Here is a 20,407-nt window from a genome sequence, read left to right as displayed (position 1 = left end):
AGTCTTGAGACTATACATATATAAAGATATTATATATTTGATTTTCCGCATGACTTCCGGACTATTTACATAAAGTTGATCACGTTGCAGTTTCGATGAGATTTTTTTTTTTTTTTTAAAGAAATGGCACATCTTGTCATTGATTAGTAATCGAACTTGTTCTGAAAGTTTACAGATTTTCTCACAAAATCAGAACTTTTGCATGTGTTCCACAATTTAGAGAGGTCGTTGGCACGACGGTGATGGTGAGGGGGTGGGAGGCTAGAGGCGGTATCAAATTGGCAATTGGTCCTATTTTGCATCTGTGAGATTGCACCGACAACACAGGGAAAAGAGACCTATATTATCTGTCATGTATGTTAAACGCTAAATGTTAAATGCATGGTCTGAGTCTCTCCTATGTTGGTGAAAATGCACTTGAAAAATTTACTCACTGGATCCCTTTGAACCACTGTTCTAAATTTTTTCGTCTAGTGTCATCTAAACGAGCGTTTAACCATCATTCGGATTAATCCCAAGCCATTTGAAAATTAAGAAATGGTGCCTAGACATGCCTAGGCGCCCACCTAACCTGCCTAGACCCACCTAGACACCTGCTTAGGTTTAGACAGAAAATATGTAACTTTCATTTGTCACTTTTTTTTCTTCAATAAATTGTAAGAGACTTATTGAATACTTAGATGAACACACATGATATGCGTGTTCCCTATGTTTTTATTATATTCTAATATTTTATAATATCTATGTCATTCTATTTTGCAATTTATGTATCCCACTAAAATTATATATTTTTCAAGTATAATCAGACACTTATTAATTATATGATATATAATATATTTACTTAAATACGCCTAGTCTGCCTAGACACCTGTCTAAGCCCCGCCTAACCGTATAGACGTACTAGACCCCAATCTGCCGCTTAACTAGCACCTAGCGTCTTTTATAATCTTACTTTGAATAATTTAGCAATGTACTTTTTATTTGTTCCATTCGTGTCACCAACTGCCGTATAAAATTTCTGATTTCAGACTGAACACGTTGAAGAGATATCAATCGTCCATTTGAGCAGCCAATGTCCAATATCTTTTCTCAGTTTTTTTTTTTTTTTTTTGTCAGACAGATGTTAGCATCTCGATCTAGTGGCCTGTACAACTAAAGGGGTCAATTTTGTTTGGAACAAAATGATGTTTTTCATATTTTTGAAATGGTCCGTTTCATCATATCGTGATCGATATCATTATGTTTTTATCTGTTAATCCTTACATCTTGAGTAGTTAGTTTTTTTTTTTTTAATATAACGTTATTTTTAATCAGTTCAAAATTAAGATTATTTGTGATCGTATTAACCATTTCCCATACTTTATTAGAGTGATAAACACTATAGTTAATCTAGTTGTTTAGTCTAAGTGCTAATATAGTTATAAAACTATTACACGGCTTAATTCTCTAAATTAGATAAGTAGAATGACTCTTTTAAAGTGCCAACAACAAACTGTTTAGGTTTAAGATCATCCATCGTTTGATGTGCAGTATAGAGGCTGATGTTAGAGTGAAGATAGGCTGATGTTAGAGTGGAAGATAAATTAAACTTTGAAAGATATTTACAATATCCCTAAATATTGTAACCATATTTGGTTTAATCTCTACCATTATAATAATTCAACAATCTAGGACATGACGCATCGCGTATAAAATTAATTGTAATTAGATTTGTCTAGAAAGAAAATAAGTTTCCCAACAGAAGTTTAACTCTCTTTGCCGTCAGTTTGCTCGTCCTTCACGTCTTTCTTTCTCCTTTCTTTGTGGCTCAATGGACATTACTCCTGGTTGGAAAATCTTGAAATCCAAGAAGGCAAGAATATAATTTTCTTTGATATATATCAGTTCTTGGTTGTGTTTCATTTATTTATAGGCTTTTTTGTTTCCTGCGTGTTTTGAAGACAAAGGGAAATAGGTTTGATGTCTGCACAGCACCGTAGCTATTTCAATTATGGGAATGGAATGAACTAAGTTGGGTCAGTTCTAAACATTGAAAAGCAGCCAATATTTGAAGAACCTAATAACTTGTACCAATTTATATATACAAAATCGGGGTATATATAAAAATCAGAAAGCCCCTCTTGATGCGTTACGAATGTGACACACAAATTAAACCCTATTTGTGACAATTGTAGTAATGATGTAAGTAGGGATCGTTCTAACCGGGGATTAACTAGGGGTGCTAAACACTTTAAACTGACTCAAATAAATAAAACTAACCTTTAAAACACTTAACTCACTTAACAAAAACTCAAAACGAGTCCACAAGACTCAAAATAAGCTAAAAACACAAACTGGGCAGTTTTGAGCCTAAACACAAACTTGGACGAAAATTGGTTCTAACTTTAAAAACACAATCTAAAACATAATTGAACCAATTAGACACTCTAAGACACTTGGGGATTTGGTTTTGGACGAAAATCAAACAAACAAAACAGGAATGTAAACTAGGCAGATTTGGACAAATTTGAAGGTGTTTGTCACTCCAAATACTTAAAAACACAAAATAAGACAGATTGTAATGACTAAGACTTAACAAAATATGGGGGGATTGTGTTTGGACGAAATTAAATTAAATGGACAGATTGTAAAGAAAACAGATTGTAAAACAAATTGTGATGAATCAATGGATGATGGAATAGCTAAGGGGTTCTTCTCCACACATGAAATATATGCAACGTAAATCAATTTCCAGTTATCAATTCAATAAGTTATGAACCTCGACACTCCAAGTTAATTAGGTCCGCTTAAATTAACCTTCAGATTTCCCTAGAATCATTGAATTGGATGAATATGCATCGCAAACAAATTATTCCTAACAAGTTCTCTATATGAACAGCATGATAAAGATACAAGTTAGAATCATTACGTTCTTTGGAAATCATAAGCATCGACAAGGCATTTGTAACTATGAAAAGCATGATACTCTTGCTAGGAATCTACTTAACATGATCGTGACTAGCAACCTTCACTACTTGTGAATATAAATTCATAACGATTAGGTGAAACAAACTTATATCCTAGCACCAAATTCAAGCATGCAAATTAAGTGTGCACTCTCAATCAACATACAAGAATAAGTTCTAAATCAAACGGTTAAGCAAATTGTATTCACGACTTATACAACGATAACTGGAAGTAATCAACTTATTTCACATATATAATCATGGTTTCGAATACACCCTTAGCCAAAACGAATTTAGCCAATCATTCTCAAAGCAAAACAAAGATTACATGAATTAGACATTGAAATATAAGAGAGAATACACCTAAAATTGTTCAACAACTCAGAATGAAGAGCCAAACAATTGAGTGAATCTGTCTCCTTTCCTTTGCTTGCGGCATATTGGGTTGTGATGGTTTCTGGGCTGTTTTGATGATGTAGAATGGGTTTTGGGGGGGTGTAGAGGCACGGCAAGGGGTGTAGGTTGGGTGTGGATGAGTGTTTGATGGTTGGAAGGTGGTGGAGAACTCGGCAAAGAGGATGGAAGAAGGTGATGCAGCTGGTTGTGTTTCTGGAGTGCAGATTGGTGTTTTTGGGATGAATGGATGTGTGTGGGAGAGTATGGACGAATTTCTGTGTGAATGATACTCTAGGGTTCGGCCAAGGGCTGAATATATGTGTTTTAGGAAGTTAATAACATACCTAATTAAGTTTGAATTCAGATTTCCTAGTCTAAATAGAAAAGGTAAGTGAATAAAGTCCAAATAATTTCAGAAAAAGGGGATGCACGAATTTAAACAAATAAGGAATGTTCTTGCCTTGCAAGGAATCAGAAATTAAACCCCTTGCACAGCAAGGAAAGGGAATTTAAGGTAAGAAACGAAATTGGTGCAAAAGAAGGAAGGAAAAGTCAATTCCTTGCAAGAAATCAGAAATTAGGACTTTAGGAAAAGTTTTAGAACTAGGAAAGTGAATTAAACTAGGAAATAAGAGTTTGAAATCAGGAAACATAAGGGGAGGTGCGGCATAAGGTTTAGGGAAAGGTAAGGCATTAAACAAGAGGTGTTAGAATAAGGGAAAGGTACTAACACATATGAAAAATAGGGAAGTTTGCACAATGAAAGGGAAACCACCTTCTTTGCACGGCAAGGAAGGGAAAATTTGCAAAGAACCTTTATTTGTTGTCCAAGGGTGCTCGGGAGCCATCTTAAGTGCTAAAACTTAGAGCGTTCTTGATTTAGGAAAGGTCAACCAAAATAGGAAACTTTGGCTTAACTTTCCTACTTCAAGTAGGAATCCTTATGTGATTAGGAATCCTCGTCCAACTAGGAATCCTCATGTGAGTGGGAAACCTCCTTCAATTTGGAAACCTTCTCGTAATTGGAATCCTCGTCGTAGTAGGAATCCTTGTCGTAGTAGGAATCCTTGTTGTAGTAGGAATCCTTGCGACATCAACTCTTCAATTTCGTCCATTCCTTTTGCTCCAAGCATAAGCTATCCAATTTGTGCCCAAAAGTGCTCCAAAAGGCTCCAAAATGCATCATTTTGCCAAATACGTCTTATGAACCTGAAAACACACAAAAGAAGCTTAAAGAACTAAAATAACTAAGAACTAATAACATAAATGCACGAAAACAAGCAAACTAAGTCGCATAAATATACTCCTATCACCTCTTCCTCATCATCTGCATCAGCACCAGCAGATGTTAACAGAGAAAATCATCAGTGGAAATATTGTAGAAAGTGCTTCTGAGATGAAATTTAAGTGGCGCGAGTCGTTGACATCGAATTCAAACTTTCCACTGAGCCACAAACAAGAAAAAAAGCAGTAGTAGAGGAGGAGAAAGATAAACACGAACGAACAAACTGAGGAAGACAAACAAAACCGATAAGAATCTGTGAGGCCTAACGGCAATAAGAGTTAACTTCTATTAGGAAACTTATTTTATTTTCAGAAAAAAAAAATTCAATTGTAATTACAGGTGATGTGTGATGTCCTAGGTTGTTGGGTTATTATAATGGTGGAGATTAAGCAAAATGCGAATAAATGTGCCAAGCTTAAATGTAAAGATTCGGAATCCCAATTTGAGGGACCTAGTAAATTAAACCAAATTAATTAAGCAGCCATATGCATGCATGATAAGCAATGCATCAGAGCAAACATATACGTACGTGCTTCAATTTTTCTACCAAAATTTATTTACTTGTCTGTTTTTTTTTTCTTTTCGTGTTGAACAATATTATTGTATATAGTGGCCGTCACAGAAGCATTAAGTTTTTTTTTAATGCCACCGCCAGGTTAGATGGGAAGAAGAAAAGTACCGTACTTGGGAAATTGACAAGAACGTAGGCTTTTCGTTTTCTAGGTCAATTTCTTTAACTCTATAATTTACCCAACTTGGCATTAGCTTTCATTTCCTTTATAATTTGTGTTTCCTGTTATTTGCAATACAACAAAGCAAAAGGAGAGTGGAAAGTGGAAAAAGGACTAAGAAAAACCTCTTTTAATTCTAACTCAAAAGGAGAATTTGACATAGAACCAAATATCAATAAAGTCAGTCATATAAATGTCCTGTGTAGTTTTAAACAGCAAAACGCTAACCAAACAGAATAAAAAAAAAAAAATAAAATAAAAAAAAATATCACAGAAGCAAGACTTTCACCTAACCAAGTTTACTAGAGTAGTGAGTCCATTTTTTTAGTTGTATGCATTAATGTTCGAAGCTTCTTCTCTATAGTTTATATTAGTTAAGAATATTCACTCATAACCACAAAAACAAAACAAAAATTCAGATGAACAATGCTGAATATATTAAAGAAACTATATCAGAGACTGATACATAGTTTGCTAGTAGATGAATGACTCTCTAACAAGTTCAAAAGGGAGCAAAGTATTAACATTTGATGTGAGAGCTACAGCCAAAACTGTAATTATTTTGCTTTCACAAGAGTACACAAAGCATGCATGCATGTCAAGCATATCTTATTACATTTTTTGTACCTGACCTACGATAATTGCATAAAGCAACCAAAATGCTTTGGCAATAGCATCAATTCACGAATGGAAATCAAGCAAATGATTTGCTCTTGCTAATTTGATCATTAGAGTAGCTAAATTTGTTGCACAGTTGAATTTGATTCCCATTCAGAACTTCAATTAATCCGATATGATCACATAAAGGACTTGGCAGTGGCGACAGAGTTTATCACTTCTCTTATCAAAACATTGGAGATTCAGTGGGAGAAGAGTTCACTAAATTGAGAATACTATTCCAGTAATGCTTATTATCTTCGTAGTAGTCACTACCGCTTCCACTTCCGCTTCCACCACCGTTATCAGAATCCACTCCACGATCCCCGTCTGACAAGCTCTGCACCTCATCCGAATTATTAAGCAAGAGATTAGTGAAACCTTCTTGATCAGCTGCTTCCATGTCACCAGCCACATTGCCAACTTGATGATCATTAGCGGTCCATGCACCCGCAGCTTCCATGGACATTGTGATGTTCTGATGATGATCATGAACTAACCCTAATGGAGTAAAAGATAAATGGGACTTCCAATCTTGTTCGTTATCTCCACCTTCTTCCTTGGTCTCAGAAGAACCTGAACTCCCAACAAACTCGATCATCGCCGGCTGCATAATCGCGGCCCCCATTGCGGAGGACGATGCGTTATTAAAGTTAATCTGATCGGAATTATAAGTGAGCGTAGATGTCGGAGACTCGAGATCAACATTATTATGAGAATGTTTTGATGACGGCCACTTGAGCTGAAGCTGTGCTGAAGTCGAACCTGAAGACGAAGAATTCACCGGAACGTAGGTATTAGGGTTTGTGGTGGTGAGCTGATGGAGTAATGAGGAGCTGTGGGAGCGGAGCTTTGATTCTCTGACTAGGCGGGCCTCGGCTTCAAGCCGGGCGCTCTCCCACTGAGCCATGTGACTGAGATTGGAGGCGTTCTTGGATTGACCGTCGGCGCTAGAGAGTAGGTTGTCCTTCTTTGGCTTGTGCGTGACGGGGTCGATGCCCATTTTGGCTAGCCTCTTCTTAAGATGCGTATTCCAGTAGTTCTTTATCTCATTGTCTGTTCTCTTTGGCAAGTGAGTTGCTATGGCCGACCACCTGATCATTCGAGGTCAATCAACAAGACAACTATTAGCATCAAAATACTATGAAAATCCCATAAACTACATCGATCTCACAAACATAATTTTTTTCGTTTATTATGTTGTAACTTTGATTTCCGCATACCCCTTCTCTTTTAATGAAATTTGACCAAAAGTAATTAATTAGGATTGTGCAGTAGAAGAAAAGAGGTCTGCAGATTCAGTGGCATGGACTAGCATCTCTAGCTGCAAGAATATTTCAGTGTCTATATGCATGCTCATGAAGAAAATTTTAAGAGAACCATTTTTATTTAAAAATGAGACCAATAAATAATCTGAACTCGGATGTCAGGATCTCAAAGCAGCAGTGAATAGTATGTTATGGAAAATGGTCGCACAAGTCAAAATTTTGAACAAGTGACAAATAAGAGTTGAGTAATTGCGAGATCAAGGCTTCACATTCAAATCATCAAAAAATTCAAACAAATATATAGCAAAATGGAAGAACTTGATCACAAAGACTGTCGCATTCTTAACAAATTCTAGCTTCTACGTTGTCAAGGTAAAGAAATTAAGAACATACTCGGGAGAGAGGATTAAAAATAACAATGAAAAATTAAGACTACTAATTAACATTTGAAAACAATGTCTATCAGAACTGATAAGACAAGACAATCGATAACAATAAAATTGAACATGACGATTTGGTCTAGCGGCAATATTGAAGGAAGTATAGTGTTTAAATCGCGTGGGCGACAATTTTTTATTAAAAGAATAAATTAACCGACGCTGTAAAGAACTGTGCTCTACCTGTTCCCTAATAGGGCATGGAGTTGAATTATGGTTTGTTCTTCTTGCAAACTGAACTTTCCCCTCTTAATATCAGGTCTGAGATAGTTAGTCCATCTAAGCCTACAGCTTTTTCCACATCTCTGAAGACCTACACACATTTAGTTAATTAAACCGTGAAATCAACAAATAATTAAGTACTTAACTGCATATGTTATGTAATTACATACATCCTTATAGTACAATATGTGGGGAAATGCAAGTGGAAGTCTCACCAGCTTTTGTTGGGAGTGCACGCCAACTGCCATGGCCGTGTTCTTCAATGTAAGCCAAGAGCTTCTGGTCTTCTTCTGGAGTCCAAGGTCCTTTCTTCAAACCCACCTTGTCACAGCACGGTGACCGACCCATCGGAATATTCTAAACCAGCAATGCAAAGTAGTAGGTTCTGCTCTTGTTTATATAGCTACACTAACCTTGCACAAGAGAAAAAAGAAGATATGGATGGAGGAAATTAAAGAGAGAGAGAGAGAGAGAGAGAAGAGTTAATGGGCAAATGCATAGAGGATGAGAAAGGTCAGCGACATAAATGGGATAAAGAAATAAATTTTGATCAGAGTATAATACTGTGGTACATATCTCATGACAAAACTACCCTCTTAACCTTCTTTCACTTCGTAGACTTCAGTGTAGGCATATTGACTAGATCGAATGTGCTCGTAGACTTCGACACGGGCATCTCGGTTGGATCTCTCTCATAGTTTAGAACATGTTCGCTTAATTACAGGGAATAGAAAGCGAAATCATATTTACCGAAGTATGGATATGATAATTCACTTCTTAACTTTCATTTTTGTGTATTAACACATGTGAAATAAAAAAAGTACAGATTTGTTGTTTATATTCGTAACCAAATACATAAAATTCTAGTCATATCCACTTGGAGAGTTGGTTTATTTGATTCAATTTTCTTACTTCCCATATACTGAAGTTATTCCTTATTTCTCTGATCTCTCCCAAAAATACATATTGTAGATTAATTAAAACTCAATATGTATAAATATATTATGCCACGTTCTTTAATTAGCTTTATATATAATGACCTAAGGGAATTATTGCTCTATGAGAAATTATATCGGTCTTTTAACAGGATCCCGTAGCAGATATTATCAAGAATAATTGCATAAGGATCAATCCTCCTCGATTTCAAGTTGATTAGGTTTTCTTTACACCATTCTTCTTTTCTTTAATTTGTTTCTGGTCCACTTATTATTTTATATAACTTTGAAATTTATGTCACTCAGTCTTGCAATATTTATTTCCGATTTCCTGCAAATTTTGCAGGAGACCCATTTATGAAGAGAATAGTTCTCCTCCTCCATTAATCAACAAACCTATTAAATTTCAAAATATTCAACGTCATGTTATTCACTTGTTATCTTCCTCTTCTTCTTCTTGACTTTTCATTTTCAAAAGTGAGCGTAATTTTTTAGCAAATATTTTCTTAAATAAATTAGTAATTTAACTTAAAAATATAAATGCTTATATAAAATTAATTAAATTAGATATTGCTAAATAGTCACAGATATGTATCCCATAAGTCAAATTTTGATTTTTGATAACAATTAACATTTTCACGGTGTATTGTTGATGCATTATTTACTTATCGGAATGGATAATAGCTTCAGTTTGTTTAATTTTTGGGTTATTATACAAAATGGTCCCTAAGATTTGCATGATTAATAGAAATGGTCCCTGAGATTGAAAATCAATAGAAATGGTCATTGAGATTGTCCACCATCCATGATTTTGGTTCTTCCGTTAAAAACGATTTTGGGCAATTTTCAAAACTTTGTAACTCAATCGTTTCTTAACCAAATTCGACCCATAATATATCAAAATGAATATAGGAAAGTGTAGAATAATATTATATCTATTTGGAAGCCCAATGGTTGCCGGATATGGTCGGAAAATAGCCTGAAAGGTGACTGATACGCAAGAAAACTGGAAAACTCACCGGAAACTGGGTAAAATTTAAACGTTTATAACTTCTTCAATACTCAACCAAATCGAATGATTCAAAATGAAAATAATACTTCTTGACGAGACGAAGAGAATGGTACCTTTTTCGAAGGCTAACTCGCCGTGGTTTGGTCGGACAATGGCTCGAAAGTGTCTAACCATTTTCGAGTTAGCCACTTTCGAGCAGTTTTTGGGCCAAACCATTACAATTTAGTAGCAAAGAAAGATACCATTCTCTTCATCTCATCGAGAAGTATGATTTTTATTTTTGAAGCACTCGATTTCGTTGAGTATTGAAGAAGTTATGAACATTTAAAGTTTGCCCATTTTCCGGCGAGTTTTCCAGTTTTCCCGCGGACCAGTCATCTTTCAGGCTATTTTCCTGCCATCTCTGGCAATCATTGAGCTTCTAAATAAGTATAATCTTATTCTATACTTTCTTATCTTCATTTTGATATATTATGGGTCGAATTTGGTTAAGAATCGATTGAGTTACGAAGTTTTGAAAATTGCCTAAATAGTTTTTAGCGGAAGGACCAAAATCATGGATGGTGGAAAATCTAAAGGACCATTTCTATTAATTTTCAATCTCAGTGACCATTTATATTGATCATGCAAATCTCAGGGACCATTTTGTATAATAACCCTTAATTTTTTGCATAAGTTAATTTAAATGATGATAAAAATAACAATTATGATTTTAACTGTTTTTTATACAACAATATATTTACACTAAGCGGTGGAAGAAATAAATTGGTATCTAACTCTTAGTCTATGAGATTCGAATCTAAGAGACACATCTTATAAGTAAAGAGAAATATTTAAACTGTTGTATAGTGAAAATACGTTAATCACAAAAGAACGGAGAAGCATGCGTAACTACGAAGTGAGCACACGTATTTTCATTTTTTTTCTAAACCAATTTATATATATCAAATCTCTTTAGTTTTATGCTATGCAGTCGATATTAATTGAAGGCATTCACCAGAGCGGAGCAACTGGATATAACTCATAGAACAACATCATTGGCCGCCTCTAGCAAGTAATTATTCCTACATAAAATGCTACTCCTATAATTTCAGAATCTCCTCAAATCTTCAGTGGGTTTCAACACTAAAGAGGTAAAGATTTAATGTAAGCATAAGCACTGACCACTGGTCCATGCAGATCTGATTTAAGTGTGATATTGTCACCATTAATATTGCTTGGTAGGTGCATTATATTAGTAACCAAAATAAATCAATTCAAAAAACCTTCATATCTTACTTTATTTCCCTACCGCTAGAGAAAATCTTGAGTAGGATATCCGATCACGTTATTTGCAGGGCACTTCTCGTAATAGCATGAGATCTTTTGTATTTAGACCACACTCATTCTACTAAAATTGCTCTCTAGCTGCTTAATTAGACAAGTAGGGCCATTTGAAAGTACTTCTAAATGACTGAAAGTTTTTGATAAAAATATTTTTTAAACTAATTCTTAGTAAAAATGCAAGTGAATCCTAGAAAAGAACTTGTAGTGCATCCTGCAAAAAACACCAGGATACACTACAAGTACTTTTGTAACACAAACACATTTTCTTTAAAAACACTTTTAATCATTTTAAAAGTACTTACAAATGAGCTGGTTATTAACTCCAATTAGACATTGTAATGATGCATAATAACTAGCCATCCTTGGTGGAGTTAACCTAATCGGCTAGGGTAAACATATATCCATATGGAGTTCAATAGATAAATTAATGAAGCCTTTCAAACCCGTCAACTCATTCAAGCCACACCAGCTCGAACTAGCCTAGCATGGAAGCTTGCACAGTTGGGTCGTCTTTAGGAGACTATAGCTGATCTTGGAATAGCAGCAACAACATGCATATATATGTTGCCCTAGCTAGTTAGGGTTGGCTTTATAATGCTTTCATAAGCGTCACATTCAACTTCATTAATTAATCTATAGTCCCTCTCCTACCTATGGATCTAGCTTAATTAGCCATGCATAGATCAATAGCTTATCGTAGCTCAAAATCACAGTTAGATGCATGTACATAAATTTCTTCTTATACATCCATAATTTGGTCACATTGAAAAATATATGTGAATCTGTGATTCATATAGAAAAGATGAACAACTACAGTATCGTAACGAGAATTTAGATAATACTACTTATTTTTAAAATTTGGCATTGCTTATAAGAAAATAAAACTGCCAAAGATAAACTGTGGTGTGGTCAATATGAATACCAATATAGGTGTTATGGAAATATTGATAGAAATATCGCTATTGATATCGGTTTTCTTTGACGGAAATTTGCAATAGAGTGAGTATATCAATTCATTCAGATTTAATCGAAATTAAAGAAAAATTTCTCAAAAAAAATTCAAAAGTTTGAAATCCACAAAGACTTCTTGAAAAGTTTCTTCAGTGAATCAGTAAATATCAATGATATTCATTGATTTTCTTATACCTCATCGACATAGGATGAAGTTTTCATTTCATCCCCTTTCTCTTTTTCTATACCAATCCTTGATTGTTGGATACTTCGATGAAAATATTGACAACCTCGTAGATTTTTTAAACACTGGGTCAGGGTCTGTAGGTCTAAAGCCATAACTGAACAGGGTCCAAAAGTTGTCCTGCCGAAAGCGGTCGGCAGGCACTCAAAGGCGGTGAATGGTGATGGAGACCTATTGTGGCTGCCGCTTCCGTAAGTTTAAATTAACAAATAAAAATTTGGAAGCAAAAGAATTTCGGAGGGCAGATTGGTAATTCGAGAAACAAAGCAGTACTAAACCAATTTATTGAGATGGGCTCTACGCCCCCGTGGGTTTAAAATCTTGATTGATATGGAAGCTTGAAAATACAATAATGGGGTCCCATGGAGGTGCTAGAGTAGAAAAATACTTGATAATAAAAAACACTTGTTTGTCTGGCTTGGAAGTGCGAAATCGAAATATCAAGTTTTTAGACCATTTTTTGGTAAAATAACAAGATGTGGCGGATGATGGTGGGCTCTTTTTTTAATGATTCCCATGTGATCTACAGAAGCAAAAAAAAATTAGGAAAAATGAATTCGCTGGCCAACAATGCTTAGCTATTCAAGAATAAGTAAGAATTTTTACTCAAAATTCTTTGTATTCGAATTACATAACTTTGTATTTACGGTCAGAATCGTTCATTTTATGCATCACTATGTAAAAATTAGCTCCGCAAAAAATGAATTAAAACTAAAATCGTTTAGTCAATTTATTGTATCAAATACATAGACGATTTGTAATGCTTTTACCAATTTCGTTCATCTGTTTTTATACAATTTGTCAACCAGAGGACCTTAGTTTTGAATGATCTTTTACAGATATGAATTTTATAAAATAATTTATAATATAAATAAATTTTTTTATTATAAATACAAAGTTTTATAAGTCCGCAACGAACAATTTTAAATAAAAATATGGACTTATTATTTGAGTTATCAAGTGTCATTCTTTTTGGACTGGCTGGGGAAAGAAAATAGTACAACTGGGGACACCATCTTAAATTCTAGTTGATGACTGCCAGCTCGTCATAGTGTATGGTCCAAGAAGTTCTTTATGACCCTCTTAAATTCAGTCCCAATTTACACTTGTCAAAGAATCATTGCTCCACGTGCATACATAGTGGTGCATTCAGGAAAAGGATCCTCGCCGGGTTCTTTTCCTAAGGATATGAGGGATCTTTTGATCGTGATCGTTTATCGTATATTATGTGATCAGTTTTTGTTAGGTATTATTTATATTTAATTTTAAATTTTAAATTTTTAAATAATTTCTAACCGCACGATATATAATGAATGATTACGATCACGAAATCTTCCTGATCCTCAGAAAAATGATCCAACGAGGATCCTTTTCCGTACATTCAAAACAAATGATGAAAAGAAGTATGTTATTTACAATTAAAAAAAAGTCCTTCTACACTGCATTATCTAAGCCTATAAAGATGCATAGGAGAGATAATATATGCAGATCATATTATTATAACTATTTTAAAGTGTCGGTAACAAATCACAAACTTACATATATAACAAAATTAAATAGAGATAATAAAAAAATCAAAAGCTTTCGCATGGTCCATTCTCACCACGGCTTGGACTTAAACATTTAATCGAGTGCGAGACAAATTTTGAAAGGGTTTAAGAATATTAAAAGCACTTTTGTACGGACGATCTTCTTTACGAATCACTTTCAAGTCTTCTTCGAAAAGTAGTTAAATTTTCAATAAGAATTTCGGCGTTATGTGATTTTCAAATGAATCAAAAAGTATGCATCAATCTGCTTTTAACACATGACAAGTATTAACAAGCATTTGAGATTTTTTTTTAAGAAGTTTTAACTAAACATTTCTAGTATTATTTATTTTTAACGAAAAAAAAAATCATATTTTTATATTTTTTTGATACTATTCACTACATCTTTATTTGTCTTTTTTTTCATTAAAAATAAATTTTTTAAAACTTTTCGTTATTTTTTATTTTTTATATTTTTAACATATGACAAGTATCTGGTTAAGAGACGATGCTCAGAATCTCGCTTTATTTTAAAGCGTTTATCCAAGACTCTGAGCACCGTCTTTTATAAAGCTTGTTGATGACTGCGATGGCAGGTCATCAAACCTTTATTGTTCTGTGGGAGAAGTCCTGAACTTAACTTGTGAGATGAAAAAAAAAATGCAAATAAACAAAATTGTAATCCACTCCTATTAGTACGAAGATATTAATCAGTTTTATTTTATTTTATAATTTCCCGTGATTTGGTTATCTAGCAATTATTTCGGTTTTGATACGTGAACCAAAGACCTATCAATATTTCGATTGGAAGATGCGAATATGATACAGAGGTTCATGGAAAAAAAAGGTAGAGGAAGATATAAGAAGATTTTAAAAGAGACTACAAGAAAATATATGGAGTATCTAGAGTTAACGGAAGACTAGGTGCAAAACCGAGCGTAAGGACACCAAAGCAAAATTTGGAACCACACCCCTATCCACCAAGTCCTTGCCTTTGTCCGACTTCAACTGTCACACGCATAATTCAAGAGTGTACTGTCACCCAACAAAATGTAATTAGCAAATATGTCCTCCCCATTCTCGCTGCTGCCTGCAAATTACGACTCCTCTTCCTTGACGCTGTTCTACGCTTCCTTGGCACTGGCTCGATGGTCTTCAACATTCATTCATGTTGAGATGCAATGGGAAGAAATGTTGAGTCCACCGTGTCGGCGCCAAGGAAGAGCAGAATCATCTACATGGAGGAGGATGGCTTAATTTACTCATTAGTTGCAACATGATCCCGAACCTCTACATTTAAGTGAATCTTGTATTTCAACTCGTTGATTTTTCAGATAAAGCCGCCTCGGTCTCGATGGCCACTCTGTTCAGCCGTCCAGTCTCGATCACGGATAATGAAAGAGAATCTGTTGAGCCGTACTGATTAGTAGCCTTCATAGTTGCGCTATTAAGTTGTTTGTGCGGATTTTGTCTGCTTAATTGTACTGTTGACGAAGCTAATCTTACGAAATTGCTACTTTTGATGAAGGGAAACAAAGAAGTTTGGTATGGTTTCTTACGAAAGTCGAGAGACATCAAAACATTAATCAACGAAGAAAATGTCATTCAAGCTTTAAGCTAGTCATTAATCCATAGAAAAATAAGGAGCAAGGGCAACTGCAAGTTTGCCAGTTATTAATCAACATCAGAAAAACCATGTCACTGAATTTAAATCGACACAGAACGGTCGTAGGATGGCCAGCAACTCAGCTATGAGCTCATATCAAATCCGCAACGTTCATTGGCATTTCGTCAATCTGGGTACCGTAGTACTGCTCAATGTCTCTTAAAATCCTTACATCGTCGCTTTTGACAAAGTTTATTGCCACTCCCTACGAGAAATCAAATCGCCCATTAATTGCAATAACAACAAGCAAACAAATAAGATGATACCGACTAATGAGAAAAAACAAGCATAGATTAAGAATACAGAAAACCCAGCAAGCAATACTTCTGGTTCTGAAATACAATATTGATTCTTAGCATCGAAAAGACTCGTAAGTCAGTCAATTCAACGGGGATGAGCTCTTTTAGCAGTAACAGGGATAAAAATGCAAGAGATTTTTAGAGGGGATGAACTGTGCCCACACAGTTTGCAAGTGTTCAATGAGCGTGCAATGTGAATTTATATATTGCTCAAGATTCTTTGTATTATCTTCAATCATAACTATTGGCGTCTCATTAATAAGATTTGATCTTGCGACAGAAAGAAATTCGTAATTTCTGAAAGAAGATGTCTCTAATGAATTTGTTAAAGTCAACATTCACTTGAAATTTGGCAAATATAACAAATACAACACGAAGAGCCTAAGATCCATCGATAAAACAGTTGCAACACTCAAAAGAAAAGTTGTGACAAAGATGGTGTAAGCTTGTTTGATTTTTCTTTATACCACTGTGTATATAGTTAGAATATAGAATGCATACCTTGCGCCCAAAACGGCCGGAACGACCAATCCGATGAATATAGAGCTCTCGGTTGTTTGGAAGATCATAATTGATAACCAAGGAAACCTGATCAAGGGGAAATGGTTAACCTGGTTAGAAAATCAGTGCAGCAAATCAATCGGTATAACATGTTTTCTACTAGGAATTACTAAACTATTCTACATGCAGGTTCAACTCCATTATGTCTCTCACCGATATAGCACCCTTAGGCCTAATCCTACAACCATAAACCAGAGTGCAGCTTGAAGGTTTTGGTCTGTATTTAACTATTTATGACCTCCAACATGTAGCAAGTTCCACGACAAGAATCTCCTAAACATCACTGCAATTCTTAGAGATTTCTCGTCTAGTTGTAGGTCAAGAGATTTCTGATTCTAGCAGTTGGTTATAACTATACAAGTATTGCACAAAAAGAACCTAAGAACTTGCCTGCTGAACATCAAGACCCCGGGCCAAAACATCTGTGGTGATGAGGACACGAGTATTGCCACTGCGAAATTCAGCCATAATAGCATCCCTCTCCATCTGAGGCATGTCTCCATGCGTTGAAGACACAGTAAAGTTATTGCTCCGCATCTTCTCAGTGAGCCAGTCCACCTGTTGAAATAGGGTTGCAAGGATCAATAAGGATACACCAGGAAATTATAGAACCAGAGTAGCTATGGCAAGAATAGTGATACATAGGGAATAAGGCCAAGAGAAAAGGAAATGTTTAATATATCTCACCTGATATCAAAATAACTCCGAGGTCAGGATCCTATGCTATACTCCTACTTTCCACACAGAATCCATGACCCAAGAACTCCAGTCGTGGATCCCTTCTCATCTAATCAAAACTCACAACATTAGTATCAAATATCAACTCGAGCGGTAAATAACACTTTACCTTTTGCTTTGTGTTGCAAAAGATAACAGCTTGAGTAATTGTAAGATTATCATACAGATCACATAAAGTGTCAAACTTCCATTCTTCTCTTTCAACCGCAACGAAAAACTGCTTGATCCCCTGTCATGATGCAAAATACAATATACGCATTTCAATTCACCTCAAATTTCATTCACATTGCATTCAAATTTCAAAGGCAGTAGCACACGTCCGAAATACTTACCTCCAAAGTCAATTCATCACGATTGACAAGGATCCTAACGGGGTCGGTCATAAACTTGTTGGTCATCTCCAAAATTTCTTGAGGAAGTGTAGCGGAAATTAAGCAAACCTACAATACCACATTATCAATATTACCACCGATTTCACTTCGGATAAACAAACATGCTAATTAATTCTTTGAATTAACAATCTTGATTAGAACAAAATGCTCATGGGAAGAGACTAAATGGTGATTAAACCTGCAGGTCAGGACGAAGATATCGGTAGACCTCGTAAATCTGATCCTTCAATTCTCTGGTCAGCATCTCATCAGCTTCATCCTGAAAACACCATATTAAGTAATTTGCAAAATCAATAATTAACAACATTAAACACAAATTAATGTACTTTAATGGAGATTAGAAACTCACCAGAACTAACAATTTGATCGATCGGGTGCGCAAAGCTCCCCTCCTGATCATGTCGCAGACTCTGCCGGGTGTTCCGGACACCACATGGACCCCGTGCTCAAGCTTTCTGATATCCTCGCCCACGCTTTTGCCTCCGACACAAGCATGCGCCTGTACATTCACGAAACCCCCAACCGCCAGCACCACCTTCTCCGTCTGCGCCGCCAGTTCCCTCGTCGGCGAGAGTATCAGCGCCTGGACCTCCCTGGAGGCGGTGTTGGCGAGCTGGCAGACAGCGACGGCAATCATGGACGTTTTTCCGGTGCCAGACTGGGCCTGGGCTATGACGTCGTGGCCGCCGATGATAGGGACAAGGGCGCGCTGCTGGATGGCGGAGGGCTTCTGGAAGCCGAAGTGGTAGATGCCTCTGAGAACGTCGTCGTTTAACCGCATCGATTCGAAGGTCGTGATCGCCTCTAACGCATCCATCGTCACCGAATCCGCCATGCCGATGACCGTAATTTGATTGATTCGTTGAACTAATTTTCTGGTTTTTTTTTTTTTTACTGTTTAGGTTTGTGAAAGGGGTTTCAACGACCAGCCGGATGACGAGTATTATTTATACACGCACCTTTTTTACTTCTCGTATAATTTTTAATTCCTAATCCAATAGGTATTACAATTTAATCAGGATACCATTTAAAAGATATGATAGAATTCTATAAGGATTTCTTAAGATTTACACAATCACATTCTTAACCTAATTCCTACTATTCTATATGCTATTCTAAGTAAACAGAACTTATACTCAAGCTAATTACATTTTCATCCTACGATCACTCTATCCCAAGAGTTGACAATTTCAGAAGCTACAATCACTCTCAATCAGATCGTGTGATTTCTTTTCCCTTAACAGCAACATGGATACATTATATGTCTTTTTATTTCACCTTATTATTTAGTTTTTGTTTAGCAGAATGATAACGTTAGTAAGTTAGTTGTAAGGAAAACGATAAAAGTGAAGATCGAACCTACATTGTGATATATTTTTTCCATTATTGCGGTAAACCGACATTTGTATTAGGTTGTAAGTGAATAATTTATGCATTAAGTAAATCTACTGGTAAAACAGTTTGTAAATGTATACAAATGACACACGAAGAGAGATATAAACTCGAAACCTCAGGTGTAGAACTCACTTCAATCAATTGAGTTATTCACCAAGACAATCGACTTCTCTTTGAACTCAAAGTTCAACCCTATCTTCTCTAAATTTGTTATCTTAAGTATATTACAAATCATTATAATCGTAAGTATAGGAAACAGAAAGCTTGCATCACAAGAAAGATAATAAATAATAAGAATAATTGTTTTCAAAGAGAATATAATTGTTCACTCAGTGATCCAATTGTATTAGGATGAATAAAAATTAAAAATATAGTTGTATTGGGATTCATAGCTATATTTCTTCTCTTGCTTAAGATTAATGGGTAATCAATTAATAATAATGACCAGCGTGTTTTAGTGACAAAAAAAACATAAAATTATAAGGAGACCAAAACCGAGATATGCAATAAATTCCAACTAGAAATCCAAATACGATTAAAACACAGATTAAATTAAACCATGAAACTAATCTATTTGCTTTGTGATGCATGCAATCTTCGTATCAACAAAACATGAACCACCAATTACTACGCCTCAACAGATTCTCTTCTGTGATCTTCGTACCGTCCGACCGATTATCTTTTGCAAGCCCTTCAAAAAAGTAAACAAGATTTGATCAATAAATAGATTAAACACAAGAATCACTTAAACTTGTTGCAGCTGTTATAAAAAATCTCGTTACATATTTTCGCAGCCCGCAAATTACCTCGATGGTCCTCTAGATATGTTGCGGTAGTCTAGGAACTGGTGTCGGCTACCATGTCAGCACAAATGGGAGTTTGTATTCGGACAACTCCTCCTTAAGAATCATGTCACGAATCTTGAACATAATCTTGTCTTCCATCTTTGACAAAATTCTTGTGCGAAGGTTGAGCATGAAATTCTCGTCATCCATAGTTAATTAGATACAAAATTTCTTCGTTATTTGGGTCTAAAGTTACACCTTGTATCTCGTTTTCTTCCGGATTTATCATCTCCATCTCCATGCGTTTACAGTTTTCCAGAAAGAAATTTTCAAATCCTCCATGGATGATTCTTCGTCGCCATTCAAGTCCAAAACTAATAAAGTATTGGTATCTTCGTTGTAAGCGTAAATCTTCAGACACCCTCGGTACACACCTAGGTATCGAAAATCTATCTGAATCAATATCAATCAGATGACATTTTGTAACTCGGACCAGTAATATCTTCATCACCATCCTTGCGACTAGTTCTAACAGAGTTGTTGATCAGGAAGGGATCAAAACTGAGAAGAAATTCACCATAACTCATCCAATACAGCTTTCTGTTGGAAGCAATAGCATAGCAACCATCGCAA

At 35.4% G+C, this 20,407-nt stretch overlaps 2 protein-coding genes across 3 annotated transcripts; both read right to left on the bottom strand.

The window, feature by feature from the left end:
* Window positions 1–5,771: 5,771 nt before the first annotated feature.
* Window positions 5,772–8,424, bottom strand: LOC103965000 (transcription factor MYB16). Its single transcript, XM_009378016.3, has 3 exons — window positions 8,157–8,424; window positions 7,903–8,032; window positions 5,772–7,108 (listed from the first exon to the last, which is right to left on the bottom strand). Exons 1-3 carry the CDS (start codon window positions 8,287–8,289, stop codon window positions 6,202–6,204), a joined length of 1,170 nt encoding a protein of 389 aa, XP_009376291.1. The 5' UTR covers window positions 8,290–8,424; the 3' UTR covers window positions 5,772–6,201.
* Window positions 8,425–15,520: 7,096 nt separating this feature from the next.
* LOC103964999 (eukaryotic initiation factor 4A-III homolog A) lies at window positions 15,521–18,526 on the bottom strand. 2 transcript variants are annotated; one of them, XM_048577951.1, is made up of 7 exons: window positions 17,944–18,525; window positions 17,773–17,853; window positions 17,535–17,642; window positions 17,312–17,431; window positions 16,855–17,022; window positions 16,405–16,491; window positions 15,521–15,809 (listed from the first exon to the last, which is right to left on the bottom strand). In XM_048577951.1, exons 1-7 carry the CDS (start codon window positions 18,427–18,429, stop codon window positions 15,696–15,698), a joined length of 1,164 nt encoding a protein of 387 aa, XP_048433908.1. In that variant the 5' UTR covers window positions 18,430–18,525; the 3' UTR covers window positions 15,521–15,695. The 2 variants fall into 2 exon arrangements, 1 of the variants encoding a protein (XP_048433908.1); XR_001954666.2 differs by lacking the exons at window positions 15,521–15,809; window positions 16,405–16,491 and having other exon boundaries at window positions 16,882–17,022; window positions 17,152–17,431; window positions 17,944–18,526.
* Window positions 18,527–20,407: the final 1,881 nt, after the last annotated feature.

The sequence above is a fragment of a genome, unplaced genomic scaffold (genome assembly GCF_019419815.1).
Source record: "Pyrus x bretschneideri cultivar Hongxiangsu unplaced genomic scaffold, Pyrus_bretschneideri_v1 Contig12, whole genome shotgun sequence".
NCBI lineage: Eukaryota > Viridiplantae > Streptophyta > Magnoliopsida > Rosales > Rosaceae > Pyrus > Pyrus x bretschneideri.
The sequence above is the reverse complement of the archived record's forward strand: the minus strand, read 5'-3'. Positions and strand labels throughout refer to the sequence as shown.